The 19,196-nt window shown below is 43.0% G+C and overlaps 1 protein-coding gene across 3 annotated transcripts in view; it reads left to right on the plus strand.

Annotated features, from left to right (window-relative positions):
* Window positions 1–19,196, plus strand: part of myo5aa (myosin VAa) — a 50,110-nt gene that overhangs the window by 26,166 nt on the left and 4,748 nt on the right. The window contains exons 14-38 of one of the 3 annotated variants that reach the window (XM_075464295.1): window positions 207–290; window positions 4,065–4,220; window positions 4,546–4,643; window positions 4,971–5,057; window positions 5,415–5,523; window positions 5,643–5,854; window positions 6,050–6,206; window positions 6,408–6,647; window positions 6,741–6,989; window positions 7,831–7,924; window positions 8,042–8,190; window positions 8,467–8,580; window positions 8,777–8,911; window positions 9,167–9,223; window positions 9,325–9,552; window positions 11,235–11,335; window positions 11,507–11,563; window positions 14,096–14,176; window positions 15,444–15,642; window positions 16,589–16,654; window positions 17,157–17,250; window positions 17,356–17,505; window positions 17,749–17,903; window positions 18,084–18,173; window positions 18,915–19,065. In XM_075464295.1, the coding sequence (XP_075320410.1) occupies window positions 207–290; window positions 4,065–4,220; window positions 4,546–4,643; window positions 4,971–5,057; window positions 5,415–5,523; window positions 5,643–5,854; window positions 6,050–6,206; window positions 6,408–6,647; window positions 6,741–6,989; window positions 7,831–7,924; window positions 8,042–8,190; window positions 8,467–8,580; window positions 8,777–8,911; window positions 9,167–9,223; window positions 9,325–9,552; window positions 11,235–11,335; window positions 11,507–11,563; window positions 14,096–14,176; window positions 15,444–15,642; window positions 16,589–16,654; window positions 17,157–17,250; window positions 17,356–17,505; window positions 17,749–17,903; window positions 18,084–18,173; window positions 18,915–19,065 (3,313 nt within the window). The remainder of the gene's footprint in view (window positions 1–206; window positions 291–4,064; window positions 4,221–4,545; window positions 4,644–4,970; window positions 5,058–5,414; window positions 5,524–5,642; window positions 5,855–6,049; window positions 6,207–6,407; window positions 6,648–6,740; window positions 6,990–7,830; window positions 7,925–8,041; window positions 8,191–8,466; window positions 8,581–8,776; window positions 8,912–9,166; window positions 9,224–9,324; window positions 9,553–11,234; window positions 11,336–11,506; window positions 11,564–14,095; window positions 14,177–15,443; window positions 15,643–16,588; window positions 16,655–17,156; window positions 17,251–17,355; window positions 17,506–17,748; window positions 17,904–18,083; window positions 18,174–18,914; window positions 19,066–19,196) is intronic. The other 2 variants (XM_075464287.1, XM_075464291.1) reach the window with 2 other exon arrangements.

Below are 19,196 nucleotides of genomic sequence, written 5' to 3' on the forward strand. Positions count from 1 at the left end.
AAGATTGATCTCGTTGTACTTTAACAGACATGAACTGAGGGTTTGGGTTGTGCATGTCCTACCATGTAGACCCCACTTTGTCTTAAACGCCAAGAAATGAAAACATCACATTGTTTAGATTGATGTTAAGTGTGCCGAGTACTGCTGAAGGCTAATAAAATGTCCTCTCAGCTCTAATACAATCTGTTCTGCCGTGTGTTGAGCAGGTAGAGTACCGGTGTGACGGTTTCCTGGAGAAGAACAAGGACACAGTAAATGAAGAGCAGATCAATGTGCTGAAAGCCAGCAAGGTGAGATACACGACGTCTATGCTCTCTTTATTACATCTGAAGCAGATCATACAGAGTCAGGTTCTGTAAATCTCAAGATGATAAGTAAATTACAGATTAAAGAGCAACAAGAAGCTCACCGCTCCTGCAGAGTTGTGGCACCTGGTCTCCCTGCTGAAAATTAGACTGTTTGACCAGACATGCGAGGGCTCAGGGAAGCAGCTCCCTCCACTGGCCATGTGAGGATGGTAGAATCTGGGAGATTCATTTTCACTGACGTGTAGGTTTTATTTACATCTAACAGAAAAAATTCAACACACTCTTACAAATGGACACATTGATATTTCACCGCAACTTGATTGCAGTTTTATCAAAAAAAGGACTTCAAATAGCTGTAAAGATACTCTCATATTTTACCACATGCTATCAGATCAGCATCAGTATACTTCACCACTCAACAGTCGGCCCAAAGCCCCAGATAGTCTCTGACTTGATGAGAGACTACGCAGAGGTCCAGCGTTATTCAGTCTGATTCAGTTAAAGCAAATCTGAATTAACGTCACGTGTGTTTGTGTTTTGGCCTTTGTTCAGGATCACTGTGTAGGATCTTTCTGTGTCAAAAACAAGCCTGAGCTTTTAAAACCTCACCGCTGTTTTGGCTGCACACAAATACAGCCAGACGGTGACAAACACAAACAATTTTTTTGTCCAAGATACTCAGAATGACCTTCAATAATCTTTTATAGTCCTGAGAAACCGCAGAATTGGGAAAGGGTTGTAATATAAATACTGGCTGTTCTAAGGTACACACACACACACACACTTAAGGACTCTTTAACAATTGGTTTTAAGGGATAATCAACTCCTAATGAGATTTAGTCTAATTAAGTTTCTTTTTAGTTCCTTGCTAAGCTTGTCTTATGTGTTTGTTTTCAACTGAGCTGATGTTTGGTTCAAACTCAGCTTCACCAGTGAGGATGACGTATATATATATAAAAAAAAAAATGAAAAAATAAAAAATAGGGTTCAGACTGTCCAAATAAGTCTTGAAAGTCTGCCTGGTAATTTTTTTATCTGATCCATTTTATGTTCTCTGGGCCTCCGTAACCGGATGGCTGTTTCTTAAAGGATAAGACCGGTTTTTTGACATTGGGTCCTTGATTTCACATTATAACATGATGTTCTACTCACCCCTGCTTGTTGTTGGTCATTTGGAGCTGTTCCGAAGATATTCGCGAGGCGTCTGGCTGCTCTCTTGAGATATTCGGCCATGAAACGGTTTCCTATGGGCAAGCTTATACAGGCACAAACTATGCTGTTTATAATTTATTAATTACTCTACACTAGTACTGATAACGTGGAGGTGCGTCGCTTACTTAAAAAAATCCGGGTTACTAATTTTGAATTTTAGCCGAATGAATAAAGAGGCAGCAGGTCTGTGGGCTGTCTGTGGCAGTAGCACCACGAGGACGTCAGTAACACCCACTTTACGACAAAAAAAATCAAAATTACAATAACCCGGATATTTTTAAGTAAGCGACGCACCTCCACGTTATCAGTTCTAGTGTACAGTAATTAATAAATTATAAACAGCATAGTTTGTGCCTGTATAAGCTTGCCCATAGGAAACCGTTTCATGGCCGAATATCTCAAGAGAGCAGCCAGACGCCTCGCGAATATCTTCGGAACAGCTCCAAATGTTCAACAACAAGCAGGGGTGAGTAGAACATCATGTTATAATGTGAAATCAAGGGCCCAATGTCAAAAAAACGGTCTTATCCTTTAAACCAGCCCTAAACAAGTCAATGAATCCTATAAAACAATTTGACTTACATTTACCAGCGAACTGCGTTATTATTTAATACTTTAACTGAAAAGATTGTACAGAGATTAAATCTCCTCGCTCTAAGGCATCAGAGCAGTTCCACTTTTCTCGAAACAGAAGGTAGCCTGTGATCTCTGTTAGAAATAATTAAATGCTAACCAAGGCAAAGGTTCTTCAGAAGGTTATCTAAACCACTGAAGAGGCCCAAAGTGTTGAAATGAATCCCCCATTGCACAGAGAAACCTCTAACAGGTTTACCGGTAGTTAAAGACTTATCAGGAAGTCCAAAACTGTGAAGCAACAGTTAGTTTGAATTATATTTGTATCATCTGGAAGAAAATCAGCAGTCTTACCCTATTGGCATGAAATTAATTGAAGATATTTTGTCATTTATTTGCGAGAACAAATGTATCATTAGATTTATACCATTGAATATTTTAAGTGTTGCAGCGAATCCTTGAACAGGTATTGGAAGAACATTTCCATTCCTCTACTCATAACTGCATTGGGACCTGCAAGATGCATCATCCATGCTGGTGTTTGGGGTGATTTACAGAAAAGCCTGATCCTGTGAATTCCCATGATGCCCTGCGATACCAGAATTAGATCAGAATTTTTACAGAGAAATTCCAGCATGTGGCCATCTTCCAACCACAGATATGCGTGATTGGAAGTCACTGGAAATGTGTTTAAGAATGTTTGGGGCGGGGGGGGGGGGGGAATCATGTTACCTTCCATCCATTCAGCTTCTTTAAACTGTCTGGTTTTCTTTTCTTCCTAGATGAGTTTTAAAGTTTTGGATGGGGATGCTCATGATTTTGAACGTATGCATTTTGGGTTTCCTTTTACCTTTCCTTTTAATGCCATTGTGTTTCTTTGTCACTGTGTCTCCATATGTTGTCCATGTATGTTTGGTACTGTCCTCATCATGACAACCTTCCCCGCCAGCAGAAGGTAAACAGAAGCGTTCTTACGACGCTGGTCCGCCTGTAGCTCTTCATTTAGCTCTTTCTTTCCTCCCTCCTGTCTCTCTCTCTCTGGCACTGAGTAACTACACTCTAAAATTGCACTGAGGAGTTTGAAGTGGAGGGTGTGTGTGTGTGTGTGTGTGTGTGTGTGTATGTGTGTGCGTGTGCGTTTGCTGCATGGGGAGCACCGGAGGCACTGTGGGAGGAGACATGGGGACAAAAGGGATGAAGGAAGGAGGGTATTTTTATCTTTCAGAGGGATGCTGAGAGCGAGCAGCAAGTGTAGCCTTTGTGGCTGCGGCTGTCCTGCTTTGTGACGCTGGCTAGAGAGGCAGCATGGCACCGCTCTAAGCACAGCAGGAGGACCTGAAGCTGCACTCATAACACAGCATCCTCCTCATATAACGTCAGCGTTATATGGAACATGAACGATGTGTGTATTGTTCATGATACTTTTTATGTCATAACATCATGGCAACATAATGCCATACTGTCATATATGGCCTCTGTCATACATGACAAAACAATAACCTTTTCATTTTGTTTTTCTTGTAACAAACCGACTGAGTTTTTAAAACTAATCATCAAATCAAGTGGCAATAACTCACCCATCTCAGCAGCCCTTCAGCTGTTTGTGTGAAAATGTTTAAGACTAATTCTCATTTATCCGTCTAAAAACTCAAGATTCCTACACTGGTTTGATGGATGTAATGAATTTACATTAGAAGTCGTGAATTTAATGGTGTTCAAGTGGAAAGCATATAAATGCCATCCTGCTTTGTGAGCCTGTACGCACTGCTCCCAAAAGATTCCAGAAAGCATGGCTGAAAGAAGAAACCGTTTGAAACTACATTTTTTAGTCGCGTCCAATCTGCAGCAGCGGCACAGAGGCATGTTCAGTGGTTGAAAGGATTAACCTTTCTTTAAGTCATAAAGAAACCCCGGAGTGTCTCGTGCTGCCAACTTCTCTGTTTGTGACTATACGTGGGTTGCTGTTCCCAGTTTGACCTGCTGGTGGAGCTGTTTCATGGCGAGGAGAAGGCGACCACCCCCACCGGTCAGGTCCCCGGCACCGGGGGCCGAACCCGCCTCAGCATCAAACCCGACAAGAGCCGAGGAACGAGCAGCAAGGAGCACAAGAAGACTGTCGGCTGTCAGGTAGATATGTCAACCTCGACAGGGGGTGTCCTTCTTCATTATATGATGTCATCGTGTAGTGCGGTCACACATCTGAACACTCGGTACAAAGTATTGAAACTTAAATATCACATCCACTTGGTACATATCAGGCCAAGAAGAAAATCCTATTGATTATATCCCAATCTGTAATGTAGATTAGCATCTCAGCTGAACCATTTTAATACTGATTCTAATGTAGGGAACAACAGTTTTACAGTCATGCTTACCATGCGAAACCGGTTTTTATGCTTCATCTTAACTATAGAAAAGGAATGAGGATAATGATGATGATCTTCTTTCATAGTTTCGCAACTCTCTACAAATGCTGATGGAGACTCTGAATGCGACCACTCCTCACTATGTGCGCTGCATCAAGCCCAACGACTTTAAGATGGCCTTCTCGTGAGTGTCCTCTGTCTGTTTGTGTGTCTACGTCTTTATTTGATTATTATCTGATTATTTGATTGGCTCAAGTGAGTTATTACAATCTGGTAAATTGATGGAATTATTTTAAATGTTTTTTTGGCTTTTTCTTGTTTTTCCATTTTAAACTTCCCCACAATCTCAGTGTAGATTTTAGACACAGTTCTTTCATTTACAGTATTATTTCTTAGTTCATTTTTTTTTAAGACATTGCTGTCCTCTCTTAGTAATGATCGCAGCACGGGAGTTTTAGTTTGGGTGTGATTGGCGGCAGCCACGTTGACCGTGGTTTCGTTGTTTTGGCAGGTTTGATCCCAAGCGTGCGGTGCAGCAGCTCAGAGCTTGTGGTGTCCTGGAAACCATCCGCATCTCAGCTGCCGGCTTCCCATCCAGGTACTGATCCCAGGAGCGCTGTTACTTTGATATCGTGTCGTGCGTTTGGCGTCTCATTCCTCATAGGAATATTTTCTATGACCTCTGGCCCGGGTTGGCTGTCTGAGGTGTGGGTGTCACAGCTTGATCCTTGTTCCTCACAATCTTCCACTCAGAGTTATGCCCACACTGCGTGTCATGTCTCTTCTTTTTAATGCACCACATTAGCTTTGCACTGACACAGGGGGGGATGGATTTTACAACTTCTCTTCCAAAACGTGCATCATATTATCATGTTTATAGTGTATTAAAGCTAAACTAAGTGGGGGATGGAATAAAAACTGCATTCCTCTGAGTGTGTGTGTGTCTGCTTGTCAGGTGGACGTACCAGGAGTTCTTTAGCCGCTACAGAGTGCTGATGAAGCAGAAAGACGTGCTCACTGACAAGAAGCTGACCTGCAAGAACGTTCTGGAGAGATTAGTACAGGTCAGAATGCTTTTTTTCTTCTCCTCATGAAAGAAGTCTAACAGTAGAAATGAAGTAAATAAAGTATTTAAAGACATTCTTGTTCATCCATTCACTATTGGTCTCCATTTGTTCCTCAGGACCAGGATAAATATCAGTTTGGTAAGACTAAAATCTTCTTCAGGGCCGGTCAGGTGGCTTACCTGGAGAAACTGAGGGCAGATAAGCTGCGTGCAGCATGTATCCGCATCCAGAAAACCATCCGCTGCTGGCTGGCACGCAAGAAGTATCTGCGCAAGCGCAGCGCTGCCATCACCATCCAAAGGTTCACCAGAGGATACCAGGCCCGCTGGTGAGTGGCCATGCGGGATATTTGCTACTGTTACACTCCCATGACATGTTAAATCCTTCTTATCAAAGCAGCCTGAGAAAAGTTTTTTGTTGTTGTGTTTTTTTTGTTTTTTTTTGCTGCATTTAAAGATGGAAAGATTTCTGGAATAAATTCAAACTGCACGTATAAATAAAATGAACTGTTCCTTCTCCACAGCCTTGTCAAGTTCATGCGTCGCACTCAGGCAGCCACCGTCATCCAGAAGTACCAGAGGATGTACGTGGCGAGGAAACTCTACAGGCAGAAGCAGGCAGCGGCTCTGGCCATTCAGACAATCCTCAGAGCTTACATGGCCCGGCTGAAGTATCAGGCGGTAAGACACAGAACGTAAACGTGATACCACACAAATATGCACGATGACATCCGGAACATGAGCGATACCCAAACATTCAATGTTTTCTGATTTATATTGAAATGTAATGACATTTTCCATTGATGCCTTTTGACAGTCGTGAATTTGAGTTTCTCTATAATCCACGTTGCTACTTTTCAAACTGTCTCTGTGTGTCTTTAGCTACTGCGGGAGCACAAGGCAGTGATCATTCAGAAGCACATTCGTGGCTGGCTGGCCCGGTGCTGGTATAAGCGCTGCCTTGAGGCCATTGTCTACCTGCAGTGCTGCATCCGCAGGATGAGAGCCAAGCAACAGTTAAAGAAGCTGAAGATTGAGGCTCGCTCGGTTGAGCACTTCAAGAAGCTCAACAAAGGCATGGAGAACAAGATCATGCAGCTGCAGAGGAAGATTGACGAGCAGGTGACATTTTGAGCTACAGCCCTGAGTTTGTCATTTGTATTATTTTTATTTTTTTAATTCTTTTTCTTTTGTTCCCTTATCCTGTACCTCTAGAGTAAAGATAACCGGTTGGTCAATGAAAGGCTCGTCGGCTTGGAGAGTTCATACACCGTGGAGAGTGAGCGAATGCGTAGTGAGCTGAGCCGGCTGCGTGGGGCAGAGGAAGACGCCAAGAACAAAGGCAACCAGCTGTCATCCCTGCTGGAGGAGCTGGAGAGGCTGAAGAAGGAGCTGAGTGCCACACAACAGGAGAAGAAGACCATCGAGGACTGGGCACAAACCTACAGGGACGAAATGGAGAAAGTAAGCTGGGATCCACTGAAGGCATCCGTCTGTTGTTCTGTTGTCCTGATCCTCCGTCTCCCTGTGAGCAGTGGACACTCAGTAGTGTCATATGTCTCATATGTGTGTTTTAGATTTCAAGAAAAGGTTTGTGCCGCTGAATTTTAAAAAAGTGGTGTCAACAACTTTCCTTTCTTTTCCTTTCTGTGACTTTGTAAAAAGCCTATTAGTTTAAAGCAGTTGTCTCCCATTTAGTTGATATTTTTCTTTTGCACAATTCTTCATAGCGGCGTCCAAGAAAAACAAGTTTTTCCCTAATTTAGGAGCCAGAGCGAACCAGGAGGAAAATGGTTCATGGTGTGCTCAGAGGGCAGTGTTGCCCCAGGGAAGGTGAGCGCAGGAGAGTAGTGTGTTAGTGAGGTAGACGATGTGTTGGAGCCCCTTGGTTTTCCTCTCATTCGTGCCCCTTAGGTTCCCTCAGTGTCTGCCCCCAGATTATTGATGCCTGCGGACTGTAAGATTGAGTGAAGCGACTTCCTAAAATAGATGGTTCCAAAAGAGGGGAAAAAACATGAGCTTTTGGTTTCCCTTTAATTGTCTATTTATGCTATAGAAGTCTGTAAAAATAATGTTATTTTCCTCCTTTACAAACATCAATCATTTCTTTGAATGACAGTCTTAAGAGATTTCAAAGTAACTTCCATTAGCATCTTAGATGATACAGAAGCTGTACAAAACAAGAGTCTAACAAACATTTAGTTATGTGAAATATGTTTTAAGCTGCTTTTTTTTTTTTCTTTTTTGAAGCTTACAGTCTCCAGCTTTGCACAAGATGTAATGGATTGTTTATATGCACATTTAGATGGTGTCCGAGCTGAAGGATCAGAATGGATCGCTGAAGACAGAGAAGGACGACTTGAACCGGTTGATTCAAGAACAGAGTCAGCAGATGACGGGTATGTGACGCCGCACACGTCTAAATGACGCCCAAGCCATGCTAAATCAAGCATTTGTGTCCTAAATCATTAGAGCATTCTCGTTTCTTGAACTTCTCCTTTGTGTTGTCCTGTCAGAGAAAATGGCTCGTTCGATAGCGGCGGAGACTCAGCAGCTGGAGACGGATCTGAACGAAGAGCGCTCTCGTTACCAGAATCTGCTGACAGAACACCTTCGCCTCGAGGAGAAATACGACGACCTGAAGGAGGTGGTGGCTCTTTCCTCGGTGAGGGACACATGCACTCAAAGCAGTTCAACCACTAGCAGAGGGTTACCCCGTTAATGTGCCCAAACAAACACTCTTCTTCCACCCTAAGCCTCAACTTCTACAAACAGCTACTCAACTTCTCAGTGTCTGTTCCTGCATTTGTATTCCTACACAAGGTTTACATTAGTGCAGCACCAGTAGTGCAGTAGCCAACACTTATAACTGCACTTTTTAGTCTGTAGATACAGACGAGACCACTTGAGTCCTTCATTTTCAATGTTCTTCTGTCTGCAGAACGTCTCCAAGCCCGGCCACAGGAGAACAGATTCCACCCACAGCAGCAACGAATCAGAGTACACCTACAACTCAGAATACGCCGAATTGGAGGAAGGTTCCCGTGCTAGCGAAGTAGGAAAACTTGCAATAAGTGTGGCCATAATCAGTGAAGACAAAAATCACTGAGCACAACATTGACTGCAATATAAGTCGGGAAAAGCGTATTTCAGATTAGACCTTCAGTTGCATTCTGATCATAGCATTTATGGCCTTTGATTGCAACTTTCAGAGCACATAGGCTGTGTCCTAACGTTTCTTTATCACACAGGACGTGACGCGAGGAATGGACACCTCTCTTACTCTCAAGCTGCAGAAACGTGTTACAGAACTGGAGCAAGAAAAGCAGTCGCTGCGCAACGAACTGGAAAACAAAGAAGAGCAGTTCCAGCGGGCTAGAGCTAGGGTGCGCTCACCCACTGTGTCTTTTTATCTTTAACACATGAACAACAGTTTTCCAAGCATGCGGTAACGTCTGATTGGCACCCAATGAAAAGATTTCTGACATGATGCACTTCTTTAGTAAATGCAAAAGTTATACCACATAGCATGAGATCATAGCTGCTCTGTTAAGACCATGAGTCTGAGTGCTGCATTACGTATCGCAGACTGTATCCCGGGCCGACATGTCTCCTCATCGCTGTTTTCCTTCCTGTTTCAGGATGATGCACAGTTTAAAAAGGCACGTGGAGCGGAGCTGGAGTACGAGTCCCTGAAAGTAAGCAGCTGTTGAACAAGAGAAAACTCTAATAAGAAAAAAAATCAACTCTTTTAGCGGTGCGGTGTTACCGTCTGACCCTGAACTCTCTCGCCTCTCAGCGCCAGGAGCTGGAGTCGGAGAACAAGAAGCTGAGACATGACCTGGGAGAAATGAGGCAAAGCCTGCTGGGTAATGCAGCTACTGGTGCCGGGGCCCCCGGCTCGCCAGCGTATAAGGTTCTTCTGGACCAGCTCAATGCTTCCTGTGAGGAACTGCAGGTCCGCAAGGAGGAGGTGCTGATCCTGCGTTCCCAGCTGGTTAGCCAGAAGGAGGCTATGCATCACAAGGTAAAGACCAGATTTGATTTCTTTTGTCTGATCAGTGTCCGACTGAAAAAATCCAGAGAGGTCCATTTGTTGGCATCTAATCATCTGCAAATAACGATGCCAACTGTAAAGCTAACTGTAGGTGGACGGTGCCCTGCTTGCTTCCATCCACCTTCTTTCATTTATGTGCTGTTTCACCCGTCATCTTGTCAGTCTGTTAGCTTTCCCAAAACGATAGAAACTGATCACGGTGGTTTTGGTTATTTATTTAGTTGTTGGTAAGAGATCTTTACCTCAGATATCCTTACTTTTTTTTTTCCCAAGCAATTAATGGGTAAGGGCACCGATGAGCAACTCCCAGTTGTGTAGTCAAAGACAGATAACTGACAAAACATCATTTTACCAACACGTGAACTAAAATCTTCCAGCAGATCACTGTTCACTGCGTGTTGCTAATTATTTCCCTGTCCCAGCTGTGTGTCTAACTGCTCCACCCTCTCTCCTCCATCCATGCTTTCCCACAGGATGAGAAGGTACAGTTGACATTGTCATTTGTGTGTCAATTGTTGAGGGATTTGGTGTCATAAGTAAAGCAAAAAAAAAAACAAAAAAAAAAAGAAAGGGGGCATATCCCCACCTATGATAGTGGAGTCAAACATTACTGGAATCAATGAAACGGTTTTCTTCCCAGGCTCGTATGCTTGTGCACTGGAACAGGAGAGTAGCCGAATTAAATGGATGGATTCAGTGTTTAAGTGTGGCGCCTGGTTTCATTGTTTGGAGAAAAAAAGTAGATAGATGTACAGCCCTTATAACTGAAACTCCACAACAGCTTTATCTCAGACTGACGCTGACCGCCAGTATTTCTAAGATTTAAAGGTTTTAGTGTCAGTTTATGATAGTTCTCTAGTTCCGGTTCTCTTCGAATCTCTGAAAAGACTCACATTCCTGTGAGATTTTCTTGAATGGAAAGCTCTGATCCTCTCCCTTCAATACTCCACGTGCTGAATGAAACCAATTAACTTTTGTTCAGGGAAACTTGGGAAGCTACCAACTCAGTTGGAGTGTTGGGGTGAAAAGAGCAGGTGGAAGGGAAGAAGGTAATGAAGTTAGTGTTTTGAAAGGGTGGAATTCCTTTTTAAATTGACAACAGGTGTCAGACACAGAGCAAAGCAGACATTTAAAATGTTTAAAAAGCATTTCAGCACAGCCATGACAGGAAATACGTGATTGTTGTTCGTACTCTAGGAGGCTTAACATTCAGAGCAGTGAGCAGTGTTTAGACTGTGTATCTCATCTGTCTTGTCCTTTGTGTGGCTCTATGCGTTTATGGACTCTGTGTTTCACTTATCATCACTGAGTGTCCTGACCTGTGGTCAGTTTGCAGCAGCCTTTCTGCTTCTGTTCCTGTAAATACAAGCTGCTTTTACTCTGGGTTTTACCACACAGTGAAAGCAGTCAGAAGGTTCACATTACAGCTTGTGAATAACCAAAACATTTTTTTTTCAATCAAAGAATGAATGAGTGGATAGAATTGATTGTACATGGTTTTACACATGCTCACTCGAGTAACCGTTTACGATGCAGCTGCGCATGCAGTCGTAGCAGCTTAGTCACCATTTAACTGTGCTATTCATTCTCATTTATCCCTCTTCCACTGTGTTAACGTCTGCCATTTTCTCCTGTCTCTCAACTCTTTCCAGGAGACAATGACGGAGCCTTCTGTGTTTGCTGATGATGTAAACAAGCTGAAAGATGCTGATGAAATAAAGCAGGCTTACATTGGCCTCAAAGACACCAACAGGTACGCTCCTCCAGCCATTTATCCACCTCTTCTACAAGTTTTCAGTGGCTCGCCTTCCACTCCTTTCCTCCATCAACTGTTCTTCGTGCCTTTTAATGTTATCAAGCTCCAGATCCATTGTACATTCAATGTGTGTGTGAGCATCGTGTGTACACTTTTGTGTCCTGTCAGATCTCCTAGGTTCATGCGTCAGCCGCTGGAAGTCGGTGATCTCCTGAGCCGGCTGAGGTAACCAGTAAGACGTGGCCCATGCATCATGGAGCAGAGCATGCATGGCCACGCTGTCACTGAGCAGGGGTGAAAAAGTCACCAGTGACTGATGTAACTGAGGCTGAAGCAGCTGATTTCACACTTGATGAAAGCCCGAGTTTTGCTGCGTTTTATTTTCTGCCTCGACAGCATGACAAATGGCTTAACAGCTCCTGCTTCAGTTTAGGTCTAACAGGCAAAAATGAACTTCAAGTTCAGTGGTATTTACTGACACCAAGATTGTTTTAGTAGCTTTTGAGAGATTGTTAAAGAATTTGAAGGCCTGCATGGGTTAAATTAGTCAGCATGGATAAGAGCAGAGTGTGTTAGACTCTAGACTTATTGTGGAGATGGTCACAATTTACATATTTACAGTCTACTTGTGATAATAGTTGTATTGTTGGGATATGAGCATGGAGATGTCTGAGCTACAGGTGACGCAACTTTCCTTTTTTACTCACACACTGACTGTAGTTTAGACGCGGTTGTAGAGGAACTCCCGTCTCAGCTCCGTGGAACGATTTTAGCATTAATCCTGCATGAACTTATTGTCCACAGAGGTTTTTTTGGTACGGTTTTGTTTTCAAGCAGGTATGCATTGCACACTTTTACGGAAGCTTTTTATTTCCCCCAACGATTAAATACTCTTATCTTCTGTAATCAGTTTGGCTCATCTTGCTGGCCCTCAAAATAAGAGATAAATACACTATCAAGATGTCTTCAATTTTTCACATAATTTATGTTATTCACCCATCAATGGTTTTTAATATTGTGGCTGCTTGGTGTAGAGTACATAAGAGGCTTTAGATGCAGTTAGATCAGTGGTTCCCAAACTTTTTGTGCCCAAGGCACACCAAAGGACGAGTAAAACTCTAAAGGCACACCTATTGTGCAAAATAGCCCTTATAACACGTGTTATCACTCATATCATGTAAAATATCTGTAAATGTGCATAATTATTTACTAATGCCAAATAAAATGTGACAAAGACAACTATATTACTCATGAAATATTTATTAACGAAATATTTCAAAAATCAATTTGAAACTTTATCAAATTAGGCTTCATTAAAGCAGCAACACTTTCATTTAATCCAGAGAGGTCGCAGAATTAAAAATGAGGCAAAGGAAACTCAGCAGAAATTCAGCACAGAGAACTGCCAATGCAAGGAAGCTTCATTGTCCATGGTCCTAAACTACAAATTATAAATGCAACATTTCAGCAATCAGCATTAAAACATGCGCTATTGTAAATATTTTGCCTACTACTTACAAATTAGTGAGATAAATGTGCCTGTCGGATTTCTTTAATCCTCGGTGGCACTGAGCAGGACTAGCTCCTGTTCAACAGAGAGCCGTGACCTCCTGTTGTTCTTCATGTGAACCAGAGCAGAGAACGCCAACTCACACAGGCAGGTAGTGGGGAAAAGAAGAAGTTGCTCAATCGCGTGGTGGGAGATGCTTGGGGAGTAAGATGCAGAAGAATTAGCTCACTAGCAGTTCAGTTAGCATTAGCTAACTTCTCCCGACAGGACGCACTCGGGCTGAGAATTGTGGACATCCCCGGTCCAACTGAAGCCATAAGACGGGTAACTTTCATGATACTCTGTGCTGACTGTTTTTTTCTCGTTTGTTTCGGTGGTGGGTTGTCAGCAGTCTCTGCACTGGTGGTTGGTGGTTTGCTCTGCACAAGAAAGCGCTCCATTTCCCCCCTTTCTCTGTTTTAATGTAGTCCTTTAGCCTTTGATGTGTCACAGTCTCATAATTCCCACCTGTGCAACTGCGTTCACAGCGAAATATGGGTTCTATAAGGTTTTTTTTCTAAATAATTGTTTTTAGGTATAGAGTTTGCCTCTGTATTATGAAATGAGTGCATACAAAGTACTGATATAGTAAATAAAAAAATAATTATTTTTGTGTAGTTGTATATTGCAATAATAACATGTGGTTGTCACAAAATCCCACAGCACACTGTTTGGGAACCACTGCAGTAGATAATGAACAACAAGCAATTATGTTTTGACATGTTTTTTTAAGCTTTTGCCATGACAGGTAAAGCAGCCATGTGGCTCTGCGTTGTAGATTCCCTGAAAGTTGTGCTTTGCATCACTGCGTTTATCCCTCTGTTTCTGTCAACCTGCCTCCTTTGTTGCTTGTCACTTTCTGTTCACACACTGACGGTTCAAGATAATAACTGATGTGCAGAGCTGCACGATACACATCCAGAAGACGGTGTTAAAGCACTGTGACATTACAGCCAAATAACTCAATCAGTCGGGGTCGGCGTGATTGAGGTGGTGAGTCAGGCATGAAAGGAATTCAAACAGCCGACAGTTTGTACTGCAGCTGTCGAGGATCAGCCTCATATTGATTAATGGAAGCTACACATAGAGCCACCTCAGACAGAGAAAAGACATAATGTTGCTCAAGCCATCTCCACCACTCGATCATCCCTCGTTTTTTTCCTTTTGTCATGATCTTTTCATGTCCCTTTGTGTTGTATGTCGGTCAGATCTGCTGCTCCAGACTTCCGTAAGCTGAATGAGGACGGGGAGCTGTGGTTGGTTAATCAGGGCTTAAAGGAGACCATCAGGTTAAGCGTGTTTCAAACACATGGAGATTTTTAGAGCATGATATGTTTGCTTTTTTTTTTTCACAGGAGGGATGTTTGCTGCTGTTTTTTCTTCCTCATCTTTTAATCTCACACACTTCTTCAACCTTTCAAAGTTTCTCTCACATCAAAGTTTCTGTTTATTTTGACACAAAACAGTTTTAGTGATTATTTTCTAACTTGAAAGGGATGTAGGACAGTAAAAAGAAGTGTTGTATTTTTGAAAACAGGGATTTAGTCGAGGCTTTGGTTTGATTTTTCTTCTGATAGAATCCTGTTACTAACCCTGTTTATTGTAACAGCCTGTGCGATGCTGTAGTTTTCTGCGACTCGGTATACACTGAACCCTTTATCCAAAGATCGTCTGCAATTTTTAATGCTTTTATGCTATGAGGCTTTCTGCTTGTGATGCTACTTAAAGTGGAGGAGACAGTTTAAGATCTGTTGCTTTCAGGGCTTCAACTTATAGCACTTTAACGACCATGTTTCCCTTTAGAGTTTCACAAAAGAAACATTAAGACAAGCAGTTAAGGGTTCCCTGTGGAGTTTGAGATGTCTTATGGCTCCATGGAGCTGTCTTTCTATGAAAGGGGTTCCTGTTTGGTTTATCTTGTGTACACTGTGGAAACAATGCAAAAATGTCCTCCCATTCTCCTGTCCATGGGGGAGATGGTAAGACAGCAGGACAAGTCTAAGCTGAAATAATTGTTGTAATCTAGATTGGGTTTCGGATATGTGACTAATTATCTTTGTTAATATTTCATGAAGAAGGAAACGCACTCGGCACACTTTTTAGACCTGAAGGATACCTGGTGTATTCTAAAAGTAAAATACATTTGTTTATTGACCAAAAAACATAACTCCACTGGCTCCTTGAATGAATGGCAGCCTCTGATGACAGAGCATTGCATGTTGGTGAACTATTTGCTGAATGGAAGCTGAGCCTCTGTCAGCTCTTCTTGCTCTCCCTCTCTCTCTGAGTCCGACCTCTGACGGCTGATTTTGCTTGTTTGAACTTTTCAATAAGGAAAATCGCTCAGAGGAGTCGAGTAATGACTCAGCAGAGGGAATGAATGTCATTCAGAGAGGCTGGACTCTGCACAGCATGCTGCTGCTGTCCTGCATCGCCACGCCTCGGTGGAAACTACAACTTCCCTCCTTCCCTCCACACTGGGAGTCTCACTGTGTTGCGGTTTCTCCTTTTTCTGATGCTAATTTTTTGTCCGTCTGTTCCTTCTCTCATCCTCAGGTTACTGGAGCACCAGCTGCAAACTCAGCGGAGAACGTACGACAATGAGGTGGAGTCGATGCGTGGCGAACTGCAGAACGTCAAGGAGGACAACAACCGGCAGCAGCAGCTTCTGGCCCAAAACCTGCAGCTGCCTCCGGAGGCCCGTATCGAAGCCAGTCTGCAGCACGAGATCACCCGGCTCACCAATGAGAACCTGGTACGCTACAACACGCACACACTCCCACACAGATACATGCTGGCTGAGAAAAGGTTGGAAGTTGAGATGGTTCTAGTGTGGGAAAGAGGGTAGAAGAAGGGCCGTCCGTAAAGGTCTGCGAATCAAACCCAAGCACTGGAGACCACCTGGCTCACCCTGAAGCACATTTATCACATTTAGATAGCCACCAGAAGGCAAATAAGCCAATTTTCCAAAATATTCAAACATTCTTTGAAAATTGGAGTCTACATATTTATTTATTTCCTGCATTTTCAGCAGTATAGCAAAGCCTTCATGTTGTTTGTTGCCAACTTTTAAACCGACAGGCAACAACACACAAAATTAGATAAAGGTTACTACGGTGACTTGCATTGGCCATCCGAACCGTGTATCTCGATGTGAAGACTAGTTGTGCCGATATGGCACAATTCCTGTTGCCTTCGATACAGAGATGGCACGCAAGAAAAAATGATCAAGAGGAACTGAATCAGACCCATTCAGGTAAATATATTAAGGTGTAAAGCAGAAAAGGCTCCTCTCAGTTATAACATAGGTCCACAAACTATAAGATAATCATTTTCAGGAGACGCTCCAGAGGGCAAGAATGAAAAATGACCTTTTTGGGAGCCCATATGTGCAAATCTTTTTTTTTTTTTTTTTAATTTAACCTGTGTGAAATAGAATCTGTAGACAAGCACTCAAATGCTCGTTTTAAGTGATAAACCCGGCTGTAAGTCATCACACTAAGAAAACGAATGAATAAACTACCAGACCTACAAACACACACTGTTCACATGCATATTAGCAAGGTGTGGACTTTTTTCTCTAGAGATGTTCAGGCTCTTTGTTTGGTTCCCTCTTGGGCCGCACACAATAAATCTGAACCAGCCACTGTGGCGCTCTGTCGCACACACACTCACCATGTGTGGATGGTGTCACCTGACAGGACCTCATGGCTGCCGACCCCACAGCGTCCCGAGAGGCTCGAGTCATCATTTTGCGACGGATGGTTGTATGTAGAGATGACGTGTGCTGGCCTGCATGTTTGTGCGTGCGTTTGCATGTGTGCGAGAACTAACTGAGGTTTGTGGGTTCTGAGTGAAACACTGACGAGTGTCGTTCTAACTCTCTTCATCAGCTCTAACTCACAGCGAAGCAGCTCTGCACCTTTCTCTCTTTTCTAACAGCCAGCAAGTCCTGCAGCCTTTCCTCCTCTGGAAAAAAAACAATCAGCTCCGCAGCACTAATGCTGACTTAAAATCCCCCCCCCCCCCCCCCCCCCCCACCTCTGTGTTTGTGTCTTTTCCAAACATGGCATTTTTAAAGATTTAGTTGAAAATATGTTATTATACTTTGCTCCTCTCTGTACTTGAGTTGTTATGGCATTTCTTGCTTTTGCCGCTAGAGGGCGACAGTGTAACGCAAACTGTTTGAGTTTGGTTTTGTCCCACTATTCTCTTGCCTTCTTGGTGTCGTTTTTTCTCTCCGTCCCTTCATCCTTTTGTCTGTTTTAGGATCTAATGGAGCAGCTGGAGAAGCAGGACAGAACCATTCGCAAGCTCAAGAAGCAGCTGAAGGTTTATTCCAAGAGGATCGGAGAGATGGGAGGTACGGGAGATAATTATTAATCGGCTTCAAAACAAAAGGCTATAAATGATATCCATTTGGTGCGCTACAATATTGGCTGACGGTTATATGAAATGTGTCTCTAAGCGGGTCAAACGGAGGGTCAGACGTCTCCGGGACAGATCGTAGACGAGCCCATCCACCCTGTCAACATCCCCCGCCGGGAGAAAGACTTCCAGGGAATGCTGGAATACAAGAAGGAGGATGAAATGAAACTGGTTAAGAATCTCATCCTTGGTAAGAAATGGCTGGTTACAGCAAGCAAGGAGAGGTTGTCAAGGGCCATTAAGGCAGTCAACGGTTCTTTAGGGGCTTTCCCGATGCCCAGTCTGCTCCACAAGCAGTTTTAAGTTCACTTTTCTCAAGAAAGTGTTTAGGTGGCTTTACAGCTCATCTGTGGCCCACTTTAAAATGAGTGGTTCATTCATAGTTTGCAATCCAAAGTCTGAAATGAAACCCGACTCTCCCCTGTCTCTCCAGAGCTGAAACCGCGTGGTGTTGCTGTGAATCTGATCCCAGGTCTGCCCGCCTACGTTCTGTTTATGTGTCTGAGACATGCAGACTATGTCAACGATGACCAGAAGGTCCGCACGCTGCTCACCTCAACCATCAACAGCATTAAGAAGATCCTGAAGGTACGTAGGATCTTTGATGAAAGGGATGACAGTGGATGTCAAGAAGCTGGTTTAGACACTTGGATTTGAATACGAGTCACATGTTTCAACACTGGATACAACTAGTGGCGGGAAGACACGAACTGTTTTCATGAGCTGCAGTATGTTCTGAGTGGATAATGTTTTCTCCTCCTCTCTTAGAAACGAGGAGACGACTTTGAGACCGTGTCTTTCTGGCTGTCCAACACCTGCCGCTTCTTGCACTGTCTGAAACAATACAGCGGAGACGAGGTGACAGCAACACACACACACTACACGAAACACACAAAGACCTACTCATAACTGTGTTCAGTCCTCCGGTTAGTTTAATCATATTAACCAGGCCAAATATTAACAGTTCACTGAGATATTCTTCTTCCTCTCGAAGTCTTTTCTGTTATGCTGTATAACAGCTCCTCATTTATTTGGCATTTATCACCCGAATTGGTGGAATTCGGTAAAAAATGAATAAATAAATGAATAAATTACTAAAAAACTGAAATGTAAGGACTTGAGAAACGTTGACATGAGCCAGATTGTTTTGGCCTTGAAGGCTTGGTCGTTATGTGTTTCAAGGTAAGTTAACACAAGAGGAAAAATGCCAAGTAAGATTATTCACTTTATTTACATGTATGATACTGTATTACTAATAGAAAATAAAAAGGTTGACATGATCATCAGGACACGATGCTGTTCAGGCACTGATAGGAACAAAATGACCAACATGAGGACAGAAAATGTCAAATCGAGAGTTTATTTATTTATTTTCACGTAGCTATTTAGACATATTAATCACAGTTTGGACTTAGTTTCCTTGTTTCTTTGCCAGTGATGAAATGCTCATTTAAAGTAAATCAACCTTAAGTTAAGATGGAGGGATGAATATTGGTGCAGCATTTGTCAGTGTGTTCACATGGAGAAATTCTTTGATCTGTAACGCACGTTTTTCTCTGTGTGTGTGTGTGTGTGTGTGTGTGTGTGTGTGTGTCTCAGGCCTTTATGAAGCACAACACAACGCGGCAGAACGAACACTCTCTGAACAACTTCGACCTTGCAGAATATAGACAAGTGATCAGTGACCTGGCCATCCAGATCTACCAGCAGCTGATCAAATGCATGGAGAACATCCTCCAGCCCATGATAGGTGCGTACATGCAGATGTGTATGCTCTTACAGATGTTCTCACACACCGACTCCACTGCAGCGATACCGACAGCATTTATAAGAGATCAGGTCTTTTCTGTCTTTGTGTACAAAAACTGCTGTGCATGATAC

The sequence above is a fragment of the Odontesthes bonariensis genome, chromosome 1 (assembly GCF_027942865.1).
Source record: "Odontesthes bonariensis isolate fOdoBon6 chromosome 1, fOdoBon6.hap1, whole genome shotgun sequence".
Classification (NCBI taxonomy): domain Eukaryota; kingdom Metazoa; phylum Chordata; class Actinopteri; order Atheriniformes; family Atherinopsidae; genus Odontesthes; species Odontesthes bonariensis.